Source organism: Lycium barbarum, chromosome 10 (genome assembly GCF_019175385.1).
Source record: "Lycium barbarum isolate Lr01 chromosome 10, ASM1917538v2, whole genome shotgun sequence".
Classification (NCBI taxonomy): Eukaryota; Viridiplantae; Streptophyta; class Magnoliopsida; order Solanales; family Solanaceae; genus Lycium; species Lycium barbarum.
In genome coordinates, this window is record NC_083346.1 from 36,070,293 (window position 1) to 36,085,900 (window position 15,608).

The 15,608-nt window shown below is 38.4% G+C and overlaps 1 protein-coding gene across 4 annotated transcripts; it reads right to left on the bottom strand.

Moving 5' to 3' along the window:
- Positions 1–304: 304 nt before the first annotated feature.
- Positions 305–15,091, bottom strand: LOC132614797 (sterol 3-beta-glucosyltransferase UGT80A2-like). Of its 4 annotated transcripts, none has more exons than XM_060329343.1 (14): positions 14,619–15,091; positions 12,727–12,908; positions 11,620–11,862; positions 11,079–11,190; positions 10,763–10,933; positions 9,587–9,650; positions 9,394–9,451; positions 9,120–9,297; positions 4,507–4,637; positions 4,160–4,226; positions 3,939–4,015; positions 1,058–1,105; positions 824–973; positions 305–647 (listed from the first exon to the last, which is right to left on the bottom strand). In XM_060329343.1, the coding sequence occupies exons 1-14, from the start codon at positions 14,752–14,754 to the stop codon at positions 462–464; spliced, it is 1,803 nt and encodes a 600-aa protein (XP_060185326.1). In that variant the 5' UTR covers positions 14,755–15,091; the 3' UTR covers positions 305–461. The 4 variants fall into 4 exon arrangements, with proteins under 4 accessions (XP_060185326.1, XP_060185325.1, XP_060185327.1 ...); XM_060329342.1 differs by having other exon boundaries at positions 4,124–4,226; positions 14,619–15,090; XM_060329344.1 differs by lacking the exon at positions 11,620–11,862 and having other exon boundaries at positions 4,124–4,226.
- Positions 15,092–15,608: the final 517 nt, after the last annotated feature.

The following is a 15,608-nucleotide window of genomic DNA, read 5'->3' on the forward strand; positions in this document are numbered from 1 at the left end:
GGGGAGTGTGGGGCTTGGTTGGGAGGTGCAAAAAACCAAAAATAATGTCAAAATTTTTTTTCCAAAAAAAAATTTATTTTTTTGGAGGGGGGGGAGGAGATGGGGTGGTGCGTGGGGGTGGGGTGAGGTGAGGTGGTGGGCTGTTGGTGGTTGGGGTTGGGTAGGATGGTGGGGGTGGTTGGTGGAATGAACTTGTGAACTTGTTTTCCCTACTTTTATTAGGGAAATCATTTTTCCCAGTTTTGAGGAAAATGTTTTCCTCCGTACCGAACACACCCGTAATCGATAATTTAAAAAAAAAAAAAAAAAAAGAACATAATCGGAAATACTATCAAACTCAGGGACAAGATCTAATCATGATCTTGAATTCTATCATGGTGTTGGATCCTATATTTTATGAATTCTTTTTTAAACACAGATTACAAATCCGACGAGCTTTTCTATTTCTATAACATCAGTGATCATACAGAAGTAGGGGAGTGTCCAAAACAGCGTCTAAGGGAAAAGAAATGGTGAGGACGAGGCGCCACCTCAGGCTTAGGCTCAAGTGATTCTCGCGGGAAATGTTTGTAGAATGCTTTCACAGCCCCAGTCACTCCATCCTCATTTTCCATGGCTTTTGCCAATTCTAATGCACGTTCTTTTACCTGCACACCACAAGAGTATTACTATCAAACAGCATGTATCATAATGATACCAGCAGAAAATGTGCACATTGCTCAAAAATGTATGATAAAAACGGATTAAGAAAAAATATATATGGACGTCCCTCCAGAGACATAATATAAATAAATAAGTAAATAGAACACTCGGAAGAAACTACCTTTGGATCTAGCATGAACTGGATGGCAGTGACCAGCTTTTCAAGGGAGAACTCATCCACAGGGATGGGAGCAGGACCAACCCCCCTAGCATGCACACGTTCGCCCCAAAAGGGTTGATCCCCAAAGAAAGGTACCACGGTTGTTGGGCACTGAAAAACATCCACGTGTATCATTAAAAATAAGAAACTGAGACAATATACAGGATTATCATCATGTATGAAATCAAATATTACCGCGGCTTTCAGTCCAGCCGCAGTTGTTCCAGCACCTCCATGATGCACCTGGAAGAATGAACAAAAAAATATCCACATATCAGTGGTTGTTTAATGATTGAAAGGGCGAACAAATTTTTATAACTGATGTCCGTCCTATCCCACATGTCGGGTCTGTCCTATCCCACATGTCGGCACCGAGGGGACTGGTGGTGGAATGGAGAAGTTCAAGAGAAGGTGGAAGCAATAAAGGTGGCGTATGCGAAGTTGGTGGACAGCAAGGATGATGAGGAGAAGCGGACGAATAGGGAATTGTATAAGATGGCGAGGAAGGAGGCAAAGTTAGTGGTTACGGCGGCAAAAACAACAGCTTTTGAATGCCTGTATGCAGAACTAGAGGACAAAAGCGGGGATAAGAAGTTGTACCGACTAGCCAAGGCGAGGGAGAGGAGGGCGCGTGACTTAGATTAGGTGAAGTGCATCAAGGACGAGGATGGCAGGATACTGGTGGAGGACGTTCTCATTAGACGGAGATGGCAGTCATACTTCCACAAACTCTTGAACGATGAAGGGGACAGAGACATTGTGTTGGGAGATTTGGAGTACTCCGAGAGGTGTCGTGATTTTGGATATTGTAGGAGTACAAAGGTTGAGGAAGTTAAGTGTGTTGTTCGTAGGATGAGTAGGGGAAGAGAGACCGGGCCCGACGAGATTCCTGGGGAATTTTGGAAAACTGCAGGCAGGACAGGTTTGAAGTGGTTGACTCGGTTATTTAATGTTATCTTTAAGACGGCTAAGATGCCCGAAGAATGGCGATCCAGTACAATGATTCCATTGCATAAGAACAAGGGTGACATTCAAAGTTGCAACAACTACAAAATCAAGCTGCTAAGCCACACTATGAAAGTGTGGGAAAGGGTGGTGGAGATGAGGATGAGGAGAGGCGTGTCTATCTCAGAGAACCAGTTCAGACTCATGCCGAGGTGCTCAACTACAGAAGTTATTCATCTTGTACGGAGACTGGTGGAGTAGTATAGGGAGAGGAAAAGGGACTTAAACATGGTATTCATCGACCTAGAAAAGACATACGACAAAGTGCCTAAAGAGGTTCTATGGAGATGCTTGGAGGCTAGAGGTGTACCTGTGGCGTACATTAGGGCGATCAAGGACATGTATGATGGGGCCAAGACCAGGGTAAGGACTATGGTAGGAGACTCGAAGCACTTCCCAGTTGTGATAGGGTTGTACCAGGGATCAACTCTTAGCCCATTTTTATTTTCCTTGGTGATGGATGGATTGACGTGGCAAATTCAAGGTGAGGTGCCATGGTGTATGTTGTTCGCGGATGACATAGTATTGATTGACGAGACTCGCAGCGGAGTTAACGCTAAGCTGGAGGTTTGGAAACAAACTCTGGAGTCTAAAGGGTTCAAGTTGAGTAGGACCAAGACAAAGTACTTGGAGTGCAAATTCAATGATATAGTGCATGAGGCTGACGTGGAGTAAAGCTTGGCACCCAGATCATACAGAAGAAAGATAGTTTCAAGTATCTTGGGTCTATTATACAAGAAAATTGGGAGATTGATGATGACGTCACACACCGTATTGGTGCAGGGTGGATAAAATAGAGGCTTGCCTCCGGAGTGTTGTGTGACAAGAAGGTGCCACCAAAACTTAAAGGCAAGTTCTACAAAGTGGTGGTTAGACCAACTATGTTGTATGAGACGGAGTGTTGTCCAGTCAAGAAATCTCATGTTCAGAAGATGAAAGTGGCGGAAATGAGAATGCTGCGATGGATGTGTGGCCACACTAGGAGCGATAGGATTAGGAATGAAGTTATCCGAGACAAGGTAGGAATAGCCTCGGTGGAGGACAAGATGCGGGTAGCGGAGGTGCGAGAGGCTGACTATGGACGGTTTCAGTAGAGGTAGAGGTAGGCCGAAGAAGTATTGGGGAGAGGTGATTAGACAGGACATGGCGCATTTCCAGCTTACCGAGGACATGACCTTAGATAGGAGGGTATGGAGGACTCAGATTAGGGTAGAAGGCTAGTAGGTAGTCGCGTTTATCCTTTCTTACGAGTAGTTTCATTGCTCTATAGTTTCTTGTCTCTTGATTTCTGCGAGTATCTGTTTTCACAGAATGGTTTATCATGGCTTATTCACTTTCGTTGTTTTCATTTTCATAATTTCTTTGAATTGTTTGCCCGTATCTGACCTTTCCTATGCTTTTTCTTGAGCCGAGGGTCTTCCGGAAATAGCCTCCCTACCTAAGGTAAGGGTAAGTCTGCGTAAACTCTACCCTCCCCAGGCCCCACGTTGTGGGATTCACTGGGTATGTTGTTGTTATTGACCAACTACTTTATCAAGTTGAGGGGAGGTTAAAGTCGATGCACATATGGCTTGCACATCATATACAGAAGTTACTTTGTGTCCCAGCTGCACTATATCAGGAAAAAGAGTATCCATTGATGTTATCCAATAACACTCAAACTCCTATTTTATTTTCCATCACATGTAGATTAAGATTCCATAACCCAAGATAATAAGCAGAATAACCTTTTGCAGCCATGGGAAAAAAAGGATAAACGAAGCTTTAAATAATAGGGTGTCGACAATTAGGGACTAACCCAAGAATTAAACTGGATCAACAAACTAAGTGAATCACCCAAGGAGTTTCCTCATTAAACTAAGTTTGTGATACAAGACAGACCTGTAAATGTGGGTGGAATCACAATTCCTCAACTTATAAAATTTATTGCATAACCACATCACAAATCATCAATCCAGAATTCAGTTTTTTAACAGTTAAGAAGAAAAGCTGGGGGATCAGGCGCTTATGCACGGGGTGCATCCAAATTTAGATGAAAACACGCCAATTAACTGAGGTAAAGAAACCATACCACAGCAGCACATTGCAGGAACAGCCAATCATGAGGGCAATTATCCAACAGGTACACAAAATCCTTTGGTTGCTTCACTGAGAGAAGATGTTTTGTGTTATCAGCCAACATAATCAATCATAAACCTGGTGAATCGCGGTAGGTAGTACACATGGTGCGACAAATCAAAATATTTAAGTGCTTACAGCTCCCAAGGCCACCCCAGCCTTTGTTAATGATACCTCTTTGTCCAGTAATTTCTAAAGCTTGAACAATTATCTCGGTCATTTTTTCAGGTTCTTGAACAGGCTGTTAAAAACAATATTAAGAAATTGTCACTAAAAGTTAATGACAATACTTAGAAAGCCCATATCAATTAGCATAACATTTCAGCTGACTTTGAATCTAGGTAGACTCATGAATAGCAAGAAAGAAACTAGTGGTGGTTATTGTAACACTTGCAAGACTTACAAAGGTAAGCATGATACTTAAGAAGCCGACATAAATGGGTATAATATTGCAGTTGATCTTGAATCCCATGTAGCTTAAACTCATAGTAGCAAAAGGAAATTATTGGCGGTCAACTTACAAGACTTCCAAAGCCAATATATATGGGCTTTTCACCATCTTCAAGCCACTTAACAAGTGATTCTGGTGGTTCATAACTGGAAGCAAGGTCTAGGAAGCAAAACCCCACGACGTCAATTTTTGGGCCCCAATCTGCAAATCACCCAGTAGAAATAATAGTGTTACTCAGACAGCATGTTCTGCTACCAGTTCCCTCAGTAATAAGGAAGGCACCAAAATGATACATGGACAACTCTTTAGTGACAAAATTCAACAACCACGTTCAGAGGGAAAATGGAGAGAGCAAGAAGCTTTATCTTCTAATAGAATTTACTTGCAGAATATACAGTAACCTTTGTGATGCAGCATTCCATCTTTATCAAAAGGAATAGCAGCATGTTACACTTAGAGATGCACTTACTTGGTTTCACATGGCACCTATCGCGGATTAATTTTGCCAAGAAAGAATAAATAACAGTTTAAAAAATCTAAATGTTGGTTACTTGGCTGATAAAATAGGATTACAAATCGAGTACTTTGCTTATGAACTATGCTAAGCACAAACCCATACAGAGATTTTGGAGTAACAAAATTTAGCAACTTCGAAGCTACGAAGAAACTTGAACGGTGGAAAAGGCAACATCTACCTAAGACATATGTACGAAGAATTAAAGACATACTAAGAGTAGGAAAATGGAGATAATCTCCAACTTTCTTAATCAAATTTCTTTAGTCATGCATCAGCCGATAAATATGCACCTTAGATTTGGAACAATACTAGAAAGTGAATAAAAAATGCATCACCAGAAAAGAAGCAAATAGATGAGAAAGTAGATACAACTTTTTCAGCTATATTATCCTTTTTCTCTGTCTTCCCTTATATCAGCAAAGAATTTGAGTTATTATTATTGTTAAACCAACCTTGCCATTAGCCACTTTGGCCATTTGAAATTCCTTGCTCATAACTCCAATTCCTCATTTTTGCTTCTCCCAAATTCTCAATTTGGATCAAACCATGATATTTATTTTTTTCACCCTACAAAGATTTAGTGTTCTGTGCGTACAAATCTATCCATTACTATGGTCTGAGCTGTCCTTTAGCTGTATTGGATTGTAGAAGGCTTGCATTTTTTCCCGGAGAAAGGTGTATATGGCTTGCATCCTTGGAAGGCACAGTCAAAATTATGGTGTACCAAGGTTTAGTTGTGGTTTAATCCATAATATAGCTGAACTTAGAGCTCAGCTTCTAGCGCTCTCTACCCCCCCCCCCCCCCTCCCCCTCTTCTCAAAAAAAGAAAAAAACAAACCTCCTTACCCAGGAGCCCACAGCTGCCCTTTATCACTTCTTCTCTCTTGGTCACTCGAACCCTAAACCTTATAGTTGGAAGTGGATAGTCCTTACCCGCTAGGCTATTCCTCTCTGGTACAAGAACTTCAAAGTTGGTTGTAATAACTAACTACTACTGTGTGACTACCTTGGGAAATGAAATCAAGGGCTATATCAGCTATACAGTTTTTACATCTGACAGAGAGAGGGGCGGGGATCAAGGCAGGTAGAACTAGAAAGCGAAAAAGAAAAATAACGGTAGTCCCAACAGAAGGAGAGTGTCCTCTTACTAGTACAGAAGAGAACAATACTGCCAGGGGTTTCTAGGCAGGTCCTTCTTAAGCGTGAAATACTACTTCAAAGCAGAGGTAAGGGTTTCTACGCAGGTTCTAGCTAAAAAGCATAGTGTGCATTATTCTGCCTGTACTCCCTTGTAAACTAATTCATGATGAAGCCTCCAAAACTTCTTCAAGCATGCTTCTCAGGTAGTAGAATAGTACGAATAGTCACCAGTGAACTCCCACCCAACTTCAACTCCCATCTCAACAATCAAATATGGCATTACATTCTGTTTTTACCACATGAACCAAGAAAGACATCATAAAGAATGGATCTTGGGCCTAACTCAACCCCAAAAGCAAGCTAGCTAATGAGACAAGGATTGCCCAAGTCCATATAAGAAGACCAATGACCACTTATCCCAGCGATGTGAGAGAACTCAACACCCTGCCTCAAGCCCAGGGTTGGACATCTGGAGGCGAATTGGCGAATTGCCCTTCTTTTGGGGTGGTCTTTAAATTTTGCCCCTCATATTTGCGGTCTTTAAATTTTGCCCCTCATATTTGTGGTCTTTAAGTTTTGCCCTTAGCTTGGATACCTGAGGTTCTGGGTTCGAACCCCCGCTCAGGCATAAAATAAAAAAATAATTTCGCAAGACAGGGCTAGAGGGAGTGTATGCCGGATCCAGCATAAAGTCCTTAAGGAAAAACTAAAGTTATACTGGAGGGGGCATAACTTTTCCTCAAGGCATAGTTTAGTTATGCCTTATGGGGCAAAACTTTTCCTTAAGGAACTATGCCTTATGGGGCAGACTTTTAATTAAGCCATAACCAAAAGTATGCCTCATAAGGCAGAACTTTTCCTTAAGGCAAACTTTTAGTTATGCCTTAAGGAAAGGTTCCGCCTTATGGGGCATACTTTTAGTTATATTTTATGGGGCACACTTTTAGTTAAGGCATAACTAAAAGTATGTCCCACAAGGCGGAACTTTTCCTTAAGGCATAATTAAAAGTTTGCCTTGAAAAGTAAAAAAAATAAATATATATATATATATATATATATGTCTCAAGGCAAAGTCTGCCCCCTCCGGCATAACTTTAGTTTTTCCTTAAGGACTTTATGCCGGATCTCATAACTTTTCCTCAAGGCATAGTTTAGTTATGCCTAATGGGCAAAACTTTTCCTTAAGGAACTATGCCTTATGGGGCAGACTTTTAATTAAGGCATAACCAAAAGTATGACTCATAAGGCAGAACTTTTCCTTAAGGCAAACTTTTAGTTATACCTTAAGAAAAAGTTCCGCCTTATGGGGCATACTTTTAGTTATATTTTATGGGGCACACTTTTAGTTAAGGCATAACTAAAAGTATGCCCCACAAGGCGGAACTTTTCCTTAAGGCATAATTAAAAGTTTGCCTTGAAAAGTAAAAAAAAAATATATATATATATGTCTCAAGGCAAAGTCTGCCCCCTCCGGCATAACTTTAGTGTTTCCTTAAGGATTGTATGCCGGATCCGGCATACACTTCCCCCAGCCCTGCCTTGCGAAATTATTTTTTTATTTTATGCCTGAGCGGAGGTTCGAACCCAGAACCTCAGGTATCCAAGCGAAGGGCAAAACTTAAAGAACACAAATATGAGGGGTAAAATTTAAAGACCACCCCAAAAGAAGGGCAATCCGTGCAAAAAAATGCATCTGGAACGTGGACAATTTAATATGGGCCCAACATCGGTAAATCATGAATTGGGATGGGCCTGGCTATGATACCATGTAAAGAATGGATCTTGGGCCTAACTCAACCCAAAAGCTAGCTTATGAGGGGAGGATTGTCCAAGCCCATATAAGGAGTCCACCTATCCCTTAAACCACCGATGTGTGATATTTTAACACCCCACCTCACGCCAAGGGCTGGACATCTGGTGCGTGGGCAATTTTAATATGGGGCCCACTATCGGGAAACAATAATTGGGATGGGTCTTGCTCTGATATCATGTGAGAAATTATGGGAGAAAAATATTCTTGAATTGTGTATCTACATTATTACATTGACCCCTATTTATAGACACTACATCCCAATCCTTTTCCATGTAGGATGCTATAAACAAATCCATTCCTATTCTAACAGACACAACATTCAACTACGGACTATTAACAGCAGCTGGGAATCACTTCAAAACAGTCTTGTACTTCCTCACAAGTATACTATATGTGAGAATACTCGTGTAGTTCCCAGCATTGAGAATACCCCTAATCAAGATGCTAAACTAAACTAATGAAGTAGCAGATCTCATTTATCTATTGATGCAGACCCACTGTTATCTACAGAAAAGAGAAGATGTACATTCCGCCTATGAGAAACAGGAGAGAAATCCTACAAGCATCCAAATGAATTTAACCAGTGAAAGTATAGGAGACGAGATTAAATGGCCTAATAATTTAAACAGAAATTGAAAATGACATATAACTTAATTAGGACAAAACTGTAGTATGTGGATTCATTCGTGAGCCTTCTATTACCCACTAAAGAGTCACTTGTTTCTACTTTACGGAAGTAACATCTCCTTCTGACTTTAAACCTTTTTATTATTTTTGTCTAAATTCGTATTTAATGCTGTGCCAAACCTCCGCCATTTCAATGTCCTTGGAAGGAAAGAGATACAGAAGCTTGTTCAAACCTGAAAGAGCTTATTACATGGTCATACCATGAAACAGCTTCCAATTGAATGCAAAAGCTATTTCTGAATATGACCCAAACCTACATATTACTTGGTCCAAACTGACCATCTGAGGGGCATTACAGAGAAATCTAGAACAAGAACAGATGTATCGTTCAATTAAATTTCAACTATCAACTTATGAAGCATAAATGTGAAGCAACTAAAAAAGGCAGACAGGTTGGGCAAAGACATCTACAATTTACAATCAAAACTATTAAACTATGTTGAGAATGAACCACCAAATATTCACTATGCATCTCAACCATGTAACACACAAGGTAGAGTCTATAACAAGATATTTAGAAAGAGACCTTTGGGTTTAGGAACTAGGTGTGGACTCCATATATACCCATAAGGCACATCTGGATTAAAACTGTTGGAGTTACTCAAATAAGTTATTGGCCTTAGCTTCAACTTTTTCTTCCTAAAGTCATTTATCACATCCCGAATCCCAAGCCAGATCAGTCCATCAACAACTTGATATGATAGCTGCACAAGGCATTCAGAAATTAGATACAAATAATACAAAAGAAACATCAAGTGAAGTCAAAATGCTAAAGAAAAAGAATATCATCAAACACTCACTCTGTAACCAACTGACTGCTTGACACGAGAGAGAGGATGTGGAAACTCGCTAGTAGGCCTGCCAAGGAACGAGAGCAGGAAACTTTAAAAAGGTCGCATGTCACAAGAAACTCCATAATCCTACTCAGATAGAAAGACAAGATTTGAAAAAGAAACCCGAGAAGAAAATCTATTTTTGAAATAGATCACTTACGTCCATGGCATTGTGAAAAATATATGCAATGGTACTTTCAGGGCCTCTGCTACATGCATATGTCCTAAACAAGAAGTCAAAGCAATGAATAAGTTAAACCACACAAATATGTAGGAAATTGTACTTGATCTAACATATCATCAATCGTGAAAAAAATCAGCAGATATTATTGTACTCTTGAATCAAATCCTTTCCAACTAAATAAACAAGATTTAATAAACAGAATTGCTTCCAGATGCCAGCAATACTGGTAGGAAGCACCTGTGACAAGAGAGTCAATGGTGTATCCACCTTGTTACGTGGATCTAAATGTCAAATTTCTTTACTTTGTGAAACTAATGTCTCATTTAAATAAAACATCAGCAAGGACAGAAGGTATATATATTAAGTTGCAGATTTTTCCATGCAGTAATCGACCGACTGACTTTAAGTATGAGCAATGCTATCCAAACTCTAAACTTTACATTAAAATTCACCACTTCCTATACGGCTAATGCAAATTGACGTTCCAAGAAAATGTAAGACATATCAGTTGGTAATAAGGTTAGGTAGTACTTCTTGTCATGAACCAACCATCGGCATGGAACAAGTTAGCAAATAAGAGTGGAAATGTCTACCGTCTCCGATGACTACTTCCAAGATCAGGATATAGTGCCAAAATCAAATCTCAAGATCAGGATATAGTGCCAAAATCAAATCTTGAGCAGAAAATGCAAAATAAAAAGAGCGGCACTACATTAATTGAAAGAGTTCAACGTGAGAACAGAAGATCTGAAAACTATCTGATAGCGGTGCCACCAGGATTGTTTTCCTTGTTCCAAAGTTTTGCTATACGGAGAAGTATAATGTAGATAAAATCTAATAATTGCTAGATCCACTGACCTGAAGAAGAGGAATCAGCATATCTGAAACTTTGAAACTCATATACTGTGTTCTATGTTTGTGCTTGCTTTTACAAAAACCCACAGTTTAAATGGATGCAATGCAATATATTTTTTGACAACATGAGTTGTTCAAAAGTTAAAGAACCAATCTTTTGACATACACAAGGGAAAGATAGGGAATGAAGATGTATACTTTTTCCTAGCAACAACGTGAAGGTAAAACCTACAACGCAAGCAACTCTATCAAAGCACGAGTACTTCATATTATAATTCATCAAGCTGATAGTCTTACCATATCCAGGAGGATTGGCGATAATGGCGTTTACTTTGAATGGAACATTGGACTCTGGATCGGGATCTACGCATGCAGGTAGTAAGGAGAATACAATATCTTTTATTTGGTTTCGTTGAATAAGTATTTCAGAAGGTCCAGATGGCAAAAACCCTTTATTCTTTACCATGTCTGCAAAAACATATATGCAGTGATCAACTTGCTTCTTAGTTTACAAAATACTTTTAGTGGTGATATGTATGCTTGACTAAAACCTGAATATGAGAAATATGACATAATGAATAGGGAGTGAATAAGGTTCTCAGTGATTACTCACATGCAGCTAGAACTTTTGGATCTCCACCTAGAGGATAAAATTCCAATCCAGCACCCAAGACGAACTCTTTAAAATTTGCATGAGTTGCTAGTCTCACCCTATGACCATTTTCCTGCAAAAGAAATTTCCACTTCCAAGCTATAATATGCTTATTAGTTGACTTCACAGTTAACTGGAACATTATCAAAGACTCGTCCAGAAATTGCTACGGATGCTATTTTCCTAAACAAACATTGATATCATTCTTACTTTGTAAAAGAATAATGACATGTATCATCCAGAAATTCATGGATTGGAAACATACATATATACATACATACATACATACACATATATATATATATATATATATATATATATATATATATATATATATATATATATATATATTTGTGTATCGAAGTTATATATATATTTGTGTATCGAAGTTATCATTATTACATAGTCACATTGTAAAAGCGAGTGTGTACGTTAACTAATAAATGTTGTAGATTATTAAATTATAGATGGTTGTGCTTGTTGAGTAGGAAGGCAAGTAAACCTGAAACTTTTTCCCAATGGCAACAAAGGGTTGGACATCTCCCCTCGTCCCAACAATGAGCATAACAATTTGCAACGGAGGTAACTCTGGAATATCAGCTACATCATTTGCTGCTTCACTTGTAGCTCCATTGTAAACAACTCCGGTGCCAAAATCAAGTTTTCCGGGTTTAATATCCCCCGGAACTTCAAATTGCACAGTACCATCATCTTGAACAGTTGCAAGCCTATTGAACAATTTGAGCTGCAAATTTTAGGTTTTGTCACAAATTACAAAACCAGGTACAGGTTTCAAAAAAAAAATGATTTCTGAAAGAAGATGGTTGTCTGGTAACAAGGATCATCCATTATTAGGACATTACTATTGTTACATGATAAAATCAACTCAAACTCACCCAAGTGATGGTAAATGAACAGAAACCAAGTAAATTCATTTATAGTCCTTTAACCTTTTAAATGAAAGACACTGGTGAAGGCTCTCTTAACAAATGAGCAGATAAGGTAGAAAGAGACCTCTAAATTTCATAACATTTAAATATGTCCAAATTAACTTTGGGTTACTATGAGGAATGATTATGGTCTGTATCACGGGAAAGGCTGAAAAAATGGAAATTGCCACCCCCACAATATGAGCAACAAATTTGGAGCTTGACTAGTGCCTAGATACCTATAATAAAAAATAAAACTACACACACTTTAAATCTATACAAGCTAATACAGATATGGAGCTTGATGTTTCGGTGCAATGATCTAATTTGTATATCTTCTATGAATCCGAAGTGCCAATAATTAGTGTTAGCAGCAAGATGTTTAGTTGCTCCAGAAAAGGTACAAAACTCTAGCAATTTAATGTCATATTCTTACACAAGAAAACTCCTGCCTTCAAGGAAACGACATAATTTATTCACAAGATCCTAAATACGCCTAATGCTTGATATTGTTCTGTCTTGAGGCTTCACAGATTTCTGTTTCCTCAGACAGAAAGAATAACTAAGGCTTTATTAATTAATGAAAAGAAAAAATGCAGCTTCCAATTTCTTAAAGGAAGTTTATCATCAGAAACAGATACAACAGAGAACATGTAATAATTATGTAATTTTAATCCTACCTTTTTTCTTAAAGGAAGTTTATCATCAAAAAGCTTTGCTGTTAGCAGGCCTAGAGCTCTATTCTGGTTTTGTTTGCGTCTTCCAACAGCTTTAACTGGCTGACTGGTACCAGGTTCCAATTTCTCCACAGGCTTTTCCACATTTTTAACACTATCCCCAGCACAATTCTCGCTAGCAGATCCTGGTCGTAGCATATTAATATTAAGACACAGTATGAGTAACAAATATCTTAAGAATAGCCATCAAATAATAAACTATGACACAAATACTATCAACAACCGGATAAGTCCATGAAATGGTAAGTAACTGGAAGCAGACTTGCTCCCACAGAAGCCGATTAGAAGTTGAACTATACACAGTACGTTAGACAACAAATCGATAGCCCAAAGGTCATTTAAGCTATTCAAAATTAGAGTACTTAAGAACTTCTGTCTCCCAAAATTATCAGCCATCAGAAAAATCCAATAACCAATACCAGATAGTATTAGAAAGGAAAAGATGACTCGATCACAAAGTTGTTAGCCAGAGCAGAAGGTGATGACGCAAAAGAAGGCAGTTCCCACCATGTTAAAGAATTATGCATACAAATGTGATGTATACTTTAACACCACAAAGCAATCACAGCACCAACCATGTATATACAACACCAATTATCTAGCTAGGAAGCACAAAGATTCACCTTCTTCGTGGCAAATCTCTAGTTTTGTAATGAACAAAAGAGAAACAAACAAACTTTGGAGTACGTAATAAAAAGTTAGACCCTATTAGATATGTTCTTCCAGCTGCTCTATCTGCCAATCCAGAATACCAAGTATAATGTGTTCACAAGTAAATATGTAATTAAGAGTCCTAGCCTCCCTGTTTTACGCGCAAAAAACAAGTGCAACTTGAAACATTTTCTCACAATCTGTTACTCCGGACCACATTCACCCGAAGCACTTGTTAGAAAAATAGGAAAATATAATCGAACCAGAAAACGGCTTTGAGGTGTGAAAGAATTGACTTTCCTTAAAGTGATATTGCCCGTAGAAAATACAAGCAATACCCTTTAGGATTCAAGATACAACAAAGTCTATGTTTATACCTGCAGAGTTTGCTTAGCCACTTCATGAAGGAAGGCCTAATTTATAGAGTTAGAAAATTACTATTCTGAATAGTCATCTTATTTCATGAATAGACATTCCATTTAAATTCAAGTTTAAATAAAACCTGAAAATACCAAGGCTTTTCATAGATGAAGCCTTCAAACTCATTTTGCCTTCCGTTGCAGGACAATCCTACTTCATATATATTACTCCCTCTGTCCCAATTTAAGTGTCTTACTTTCCTTTTTGGTCTGTCTAAAAAAGAGTGTCTCTTTCTATATTTAGTAAGTTGACAATTCAAACATCCTACGTGGCAAGTCTATAACCACAAGATTCAAAGGACATTTTGGTACACACATTTTTAATTTAGAACCACAAGATTCAAAAGTTTGTCTTTATTTCTTAAATTTCGTGCCTAGTCAAACTAAGACACTTAAATTGGGACGGAGGGAGTACAAAATATATAACAGCACTAATGCATATTCAGTGTCATTCAAAGAAAATGAGACCTTTTTTTGAGTAAGAAAAAGCAAATGAGACATCAAGCAAAAATAACTAAGCCGCAACATACCAACTTATGAACAAACCATTCTCAGGAAAACATGAATAACTGCTCTCATATAACACTTGATAAGAACTCATTAAATCAAGAATTAACAAAATATATATATATATATATATATATATATATATATATATATATATATATATATATATATATATATATATATATATATATATATATATATTCTTCTCAGATAACACTTGCTAAGAATTCATCAAGAATCAAGAATCAAAAACCATACCTTCCACATTGATAGTATCGCCATTAGTCTCTTTTTTCGTTTCATTGCCATTTTCCTCGTGTATTTCGACTTCGAAATCAACAGGAACCTCACACGAATCACTCAAACGACGATCAAACCCATTATTCTTTTCCATTGACACCCCAAAAGAAAGAAAAACACAACTGTGTCTCTGTTTTCCACTTTAAAGGTGGGTAAATAAAGAAGAGAAACAGAATCTAATAAAGCAGAGAAAATGGAATAAAACCAGATGGGGTTGAAAAAGTAGGAGAAGTTTAGGTGGGGGGATTACCTATACAAAAGTGATTATTGTTAGGCTTATAGAAATAGTAGGTAAATGTGCAAGAAAGGAAGAATTTGGAAGAGAAAAAGGGAAGTTGTGCATGCAGGCAGGGAGAGAGAGAGAGAACGGTTAGGGGGAGACACGTTGTTTCCAAGATGTTCAAAATGTTAGGCCCGGGGGCGGAGCCACACCTATTCAAGGGGTGGTCAAAAGGGTGGTCATATGAACACCCTTCGTCGGAAAAAATTGTCGGATGTCTATATTAAATATAAAATTTTGTGGATATATACTAGTAATGAACAACCTACATAGAAAAGAAGGGTAGCCCAGCGGGTAAGGATGTGCAAACTCTCGCTGAGGACGCGAGTTCGAATCCCGGCTGTGTATTTTCTTCATGCGCTATTTTTTTTTCCTCACACATCTCCTGTCCTAAAATATGAACACCCTTGATGAAAATCCTGGCTCCGCCCCTGGTTAGGCCACGTACTTTGAGATTGTCTAGATTTGTCTACTTCTCCCCGACCTTTTTCTTTCGCAACCCCAAAGTGGAAATTTAGAGGGCATGTGCACTAATATATATTCTCTCCCGATTAAAAATATTACTCCCTCCGTCCCAATTTAAGTGTCTTAAATTGATTGGATACGGAATTTAAGAAATAAAAGGAGATTTTTGAATCTTATGATCTTAAATAAAAGATGTGCGTAGT